Below are 6,513 nucleotides of genomic sequence, written 5' to 3'. Positions count from 1 at the left end.
CAATGGTTTTACAGTACTTTCAACACATTTTGTATACTGGACTATTTCTTATGGCAGATATGAAGCTATTGACCAAATACTGAGACTTGCTATAAAACAAAACAGCAACCAAGCAGACGTTAATCGTTGCATTTTGCTTGCTTGCTTCAGAAGTGTTGACATTTTAAAAATAGTCCTAGAACATCTTAAAACAGAAGACCTGACAAATGTACGCTTCTCAAAATCAAAGGCATTGTTCTTCAATGAGCAAGCTACTATTTTACCATTGCATGTTGCCATTGCTAAGGAAAATTTAGACTTGGTCAATGTTTTAGTAGAAAAAAAAGTCCTTGTAAATGAATGTGACCATAAGAATAGATCTGCTCTGCTGGTAGCTATGGAAAAAAATTATACCGATATCGCTGAAACGTTACTGAAAATTGAGGGATTGGATGTCAATACCCATGACATTAGAAACAGACACCCTTTACATTTGGCCACAATGAAAGGTGACGAAAACTTTGTCAAAATACTTTTAGATAAGAAAGCAAAGGTTGATTGTGTTGATGAGAACGACGTTACTCCATTGAATACGGCCTCTACTTTTGGATTCAAAGATATAACAGAAATGCTTTTAAAAGGAGGTGCAAAATTGAATAAATTTGATAACAACGAAAAATCTCCTTTGATTAATGCTTTAGAAAATGGACATATTGATGTTATTGGACTGTTGATGCAAAAATTAAACCAAAAATCCATGGATTTAAACCACAGTGATGTTGATGGAAGAACTCCTCTTTTTGTAGCTGTGGACAAATGTTACTTTGACACAACAAAAAGACTTGTGAAACTAGGAGCAGATGTAAATGTGTTTGATAGTCAGGAGAGAACACCCTTGTATTTGGCAGCAGAACACAACTCACTTGAACTTGTAAAATATTTAATCGAAAAAGGAAGCCAGTCCTTGGTAAACAAAGGAGATGAAAACCATAAAACACCTTTACACGTGGCTATAGAAAAGAATAACTTGGAAATGGTTGATCACCTGGTGAAATATGGAGCAGATGTGAATTCTTGTGATGATGACAACAAGACACCATTACATGTGGCTATTGAGAATTTCCAAAACAGTGAAATATTAGAATATTTACTGAGAAGGGGTGCTAGAGTCGACATACCTGGAAATCAACGAATTCAATCTCCTTTATTTTTAGCAATAACAATGAAAAACACTGAAGCCTTTGATGTTTTAGCAAGAAGCAAAGCTGATTTGAACAAGATGGATGACAGAAGGAGAAGTTTATTGTGCTATGCTGTAGAAAGTAACGAGGAAAGGATAGTCAGAATCTTACTTCACAAGAAAGTAGAGGTCAACACAGCTGACGAACCTAACAAAATGACACCTTTGCATTATGCAGCTGATAAGAATCTCTACGATATTGTGAAACTTCTAGTCAAAGAGCATGCTAATATAAATGCAACTGATAGTTGTGGACGAACCCCTCTTCACATTGCATCGAGAAATGGAAATTTTGAAATAGTTGAACATTTGGTTCGAAATGGAGCAGATGTTAATAAAGCGGACTTTGCAGGTGATGGTCCCTGGGAATATGCCTTTGAAAAGCATAGAAAAGAGATTATGATGTATCTTGCAAAAAGGGGAGCCCATCTAAGAACTGAAAAAACTTCACTTATCTACACTAGACAAAATTCCTAACGCACAAGAAAAGCTCATTTGTTTATTGTGTTATCATAAATATATCTAACATTGTAAATATCTTACAGTCAGAAATCGAATGACATTAAAGGATTTTTTTTATTCAAGTCGCATATTTGTGTACCCAGTCTGCCACACCTCCATGTTTTTGATCAATTTAGAGTCACGGAGTAAGGAGTTGATCCTTACGTTGAAGGTTCGAATCTCGATGTGGGATGTGGAGACCGTTCCTTTGGATGAGACAGTATAAACCAAGGTCAGGTCCCATGTCATTGTAGGTGCGGGAGAGTGGGGGGGGTTGGAGGAGGGGGAATGATCCCTCCTTGCTCAATGGCCCTAAATGCCGTATATAAGACATACATGTAATCTGCAGCTCTTCACCGGCAAGTGATGGCATCTCCGTATAAGTGAAAAATTCTCGAGAGGGACGTAAAACAGCATACAATCAATCAATGAGAACACAGTGGTCACTCATTTAAAAAAAAGCTTCACGTGGGTAAATCTATTTTTCAAATAATATAAGAGAGAACAAAGCTGTTTATACACTTAACATAACTTCTATATGCAGCAATATACCTTCATCACCTGCATACGTTGTTTATATTTCTCAGTCGATTCAATACGCAAGAGCATGCATTATGCATGAACAATTTCTTAAAACGAGGTAAATTATTGACAAGCAAGTTGATGAAACAAGAATATCAGCAGTTTCGTTTAAAGTCATCATTTCGTAAGTTCTATGGTCGATACAATGACCTTGTCAGCAAAAACAATTTTTCATTGAGTCAAATGCTGACTGACGTTTTTCATACTTATTGTTAGTCCATTATTTATACACTGAATTGACGACGGATTTTTCCCGTTATTTTCTGGTCATGACAAGGAGAACACGGCGGGTGTGACCGGTCTGCAGGGGATGCTCACTCCTCCACGGCACCTGATCCCACCTCTGATGTATCAGAGGTCCGTGTTTGCTCTGCTCCTGTTTTGTATTGTTTTATGGACTTTGATATTGAATACTGGTCGTTATCTCCATATCCTTCTTCTAAGTGTTCTTTCTAATCATTGTATTTATTTTTAAAATCTACATGACAGAATCGTCTGATATTTTCAAATTATTATAACCAATGAAGCTTCTCACCAACTATAAAGAAAATTAATTATCACCAATGAAAACCAATGTCTATGGCACGCTGATTGGTTCAAAAGTATTTTCTGCACAACGATCAAGATTTTATACACGAGCTATATGAAAAGTATACGCGAGTAAAATAAATATGCACGTACCCAGATAGCATGACTATGTTGGGCCAACGTTGGTAAATGGTTGTATTGTTGGCTGGTGGTTGGCGTTGGGCATTTAACGTTGGTCCAACGTTGGGCCAATGCCAGTAGGGTGCTTTTGTATTTTGATCACATGTAAGTTGGAAAGACAATGTTGGCCCAACAATGGCATTATGTAATAAATGTGAGCTTTCCTGTATTTTTTAACGTTGGGAATAGATGCATTGAACCAACGTTGGCCCAACGTTTTAAATTTGCCCTTATCCATAGTGACTAAGATCATTGGGTATACAACCATTGTCCAACGACGACCCTTCATGTGCAGAATATGCTATAATTAAGTTTTCGGCATGTTGGGCTCACCACACTGGATCAATGTTGGCCCAACGTATATGTAATAAATCTAAATGACGGTGTTTAAAGAATAGTTAAAATATAACGTTGGCCCAACATTAGCCCTACTATGCAATAAGCGCTTTACTACAGTTCCTATACTGACGTTGGAATAATACATTTACCAACGTTGGCCCAACGTTGATATGAAAAAAAAAATGTAGAAAAAATTTAGTATTAGCCCAGCCGGTAGGCCGATCCAGCCGGGGATCGGAGGGGGTATATGATCTAGGGATTTAAGCGTTTTTGAATTTAAATTTACCCTACACATGCAAAAACTGCAGTTGGCAGGAAAAATCAAGTACATGAAATATTTTTTTTAATTTTCTTTCTCTCTTTTTGTTCTTTTTCTTTATTTTGGTTTCATTTTTGTGTTTGTTTTTAGTTTGTGTTTATTTTTTTCTAGTTAATGTTCAATCAACAATTTACAAAATTAATTTTATAGAATCGTAGGAACATCGATTACATAATTGCGCTAAAGTGCTGGTTTTAGGGGGGCATATTCTGAGATAAGAGCAAAATTCACTGTTTAAGAAATAAGGTCAACATCACCATTGCTTCTCACAGCAGGAGACTGGCCAGTTTCCTCGGTTACTGCGAAATCTGATATATCAGGATGGTCAGCACGTGTAACCATTTCGCATTTGAGCAGCTTGGTGCACACGTATATATTTGTGAGAACAAAGAAATTTGGATATACTGCTTCGCTAGACAATATATGTAAGTATATATATTTTATAATCTGCTTTGATTTTGACACCAAACTTTACAGTCCAATGTTTGCTATCTGCCTTTTTATACAGACATCGTACACACATGCACATTATAATGTTTAAGTTCAAACACAAAAGATCAGTGAAAGTTTTGTCTTAAAACTTTTAAGTTATATACACAATTATTGTCTTGGCATTTACTTTTAGGTAAAGAATTTATGCGTGCACAAGTGGAAGAGAAAATGTAAAGTCCACTGTGAGAGGCCTACTTTTTTGCCAATGACCTTGCCTTTTGGATCAATTGGAATCAAGGATTATAGTAACCAGTAAGAATTATTTTTATTTACTTTATTCTGAATGGATGAAAGAATCCCCCATTATTTAATTATTTAGTTGTTAAGTAAATTTAAATGTAGTTGTAATTTTGCCCCATGTAAAAAGCTGGAAATATTGTTTTCACCTCTCATGATCAAAATGAACAGTAGACCACAAACTTAAGAACTTGAAGCCTATAAAATTAAGTATGTCATAACTATATGTCTACTAATTTGTTAATTTTAAGGACTGTCCGAAAAAAAAACAAGCTAATAGCGGCAGCGACAGACAGCGAAATTTGCGCCATTGTTAAAGATTGATTTCACTCTGCCAGTGACCGGGAAGTGGGACGGAAAATAAGGGAAGAGAGGAAGAAGATAGATGAAGAGAAGAAGAAAGAGAATGAAAAAGGAGGAGAAAGTGCTAAAGACACTGAGTAAATTAAAGAAAACAAATGAAAACTTTGTCTAAATTAATAATATGAAGGATTGCTTGACATTTAATTGAAATTATAATAATTTCAAAAATACAAAACCATCAACGATTAAAATCAACAACCAATCCATGGATTTTTTTATTTTCATATCAGAATATTCCTGAAAAAATCATGTTATTCAAGAAAGATGTATTTTGAATGTCAATCCGAAATTCACGTAAAATGGAGATTACTAGAATAATGCGAACCGTGTTGTGGATGACGTGAATATACATGTATTTTACTCTGATTTTCCGCAAATGACATTTTTTTATTCTTTGTAAATCAAATGTTAGTCATGCATTGGGTAATCAATTTAATTTTACCACCGTGTTGGACCAGTGTAGGCCCTACACTTTCCTAGCCGTTTATTGTTGGCCCAATGTTGGCCCTACACTTACTCCGTTAGCTGTTTATTGTTGGCCACTATTCTTAGGTAGCCATTTATTGTTGGCCCAACGTTGGCCCTTCACTTACAATGCTATAAAGTATGTTGGCATAATGTTGGTATTGCGATAATATATTAACTTTACATTGCGGGTGTTGGCCCAACATTGGCCCTTCTATAACATGACATGTACTAAGTTGGTTTAATGTTGGCCCTACGATTACAAAAATACATTAGAACGTTGGCCCAACATCGCCCCAACATGTTGGGCCAACAAAGGGTCACAGTGCACTTACACATTGCGCCAACGTTGGCTGCCAACGTCGGCCCAACAAAGTGTGTTACATTGGGCCAACATTGTCCAAACGTAGTCATGCTATCTGGGGTATAGGTAAAAATTGCAGTTGCACATAGTTTGAAAGATTTTAACACAAACATAAGGAAAACTACACGAATCCGAAATTTTTTACACGACTTAGGGGTATAATATGCACAAACAAAAATCAAAAAATGCACGAGCAGAGGAAACTAAAAATTCAACAAACAATTTTACTGCGCATAGAGCTGCGCATATCATTATTATGCACATAGAATATTCATTTTGTTCTTGGTTTTCTGTACTCTTTATCTCTTCATGTATAATCGAGAATGGAAAATGGCGTTGACGATGACATGTGCTTTACTTTGCTTCTTTATTTCTTTGCTAAAACTCAATCCGATTTCTAGCTAATGCTAATCGAACAAATGAAGTGTTTCCATGTGATCTATATGTGAGAATACTTCAAAGTTTTTCAAAAACATTATGTTTTTCTTAAATTGACCGAGATCCTAACCAATATATGGAGGTATGAGTTGATGCCGGACAAAAATTGTGACAAGAAGGAATCGTATAATGCGGGGTAAAAAAAAACAACATTGCATATGATGCACTCGACTTCGAACTAAAAGTACCTGACGATAAACAGAACGGCTGACTAGGATCTTGATTTTCTAAAAAAAAAAATTGTTAGAATTATTTTGTTTTGTTTTTATTTAAATAAACTCTATAGCTTTTGAAAATTTCCAATTTACAGAAACAACTTTAACATGTTTAATGGAAATTACTTGTATAAATATGAAATTAACACTTGCATAATTAAACGATTAATAACGTTTATTCTTCATGAAATTTGCAGAATTATTGCTGATTATAATCATGAAGCTGTAGAATTAATTGTGGTACTTTTCATGTGTACCTATTTTATTTTCT

At 35.4% G+C, this 6,513-nt stretch overlaps 1 protein-coding gene across 1 annotated transcript; it reads left to right on the top strand.

Annotated features, from left to right (window-relative positions):
• Positions 1 to 481: 481 nt before the first annotated feature.
• Positions 482 to 1,696, top strand: LOC134243716 (ankyrin repeat, PH and SEC7 domain containing protein secG-like). Its single transcript, XM_062725947.1, has one exon. It carries the CDS (start codon positions 482 to 484, stop codon positions 1,694 to 1,696), a length of 1,215 nt encoding a protein of 404 aa, XP_062581931.1.
• The last annotated feature ends 4,817 nt before the right edge of the window (positions 1,697 to 6,513 follow it).

This window comes from Saccostrea cucullata, unplaced genomic scaffold (genome assembly GCF_032062105.1).
Source record: "Saccostrea cucullata isolate Sc308-1 unplaced genomic scaffold, CSIRO_AGI_Scuc_v1 ctg898, whole genome shotgun sequence".
NCBI classification, from domain to species: Eukaryota; Metazoa; Mollusca; class Bivalvia; order Ostreida; family Ostreidae; genus Saccostrea; species Saccostrea cuccullata.
The sequence above is the reverse complement of the archived record's forward strand: the minus strand, read 5'-3'. Positions and strand labels throughout refer to the sequence as shown.

Bases quoted from the DNA above. Each gene is read 5' to 3' on its own strand.
- LOC134243716 (XM_062725947.1), top strand. From the start codon at position 482: ATGAAAGGTGACGAAAACTTTGTCAAAATACTTTTAGATAAGAAAGCA.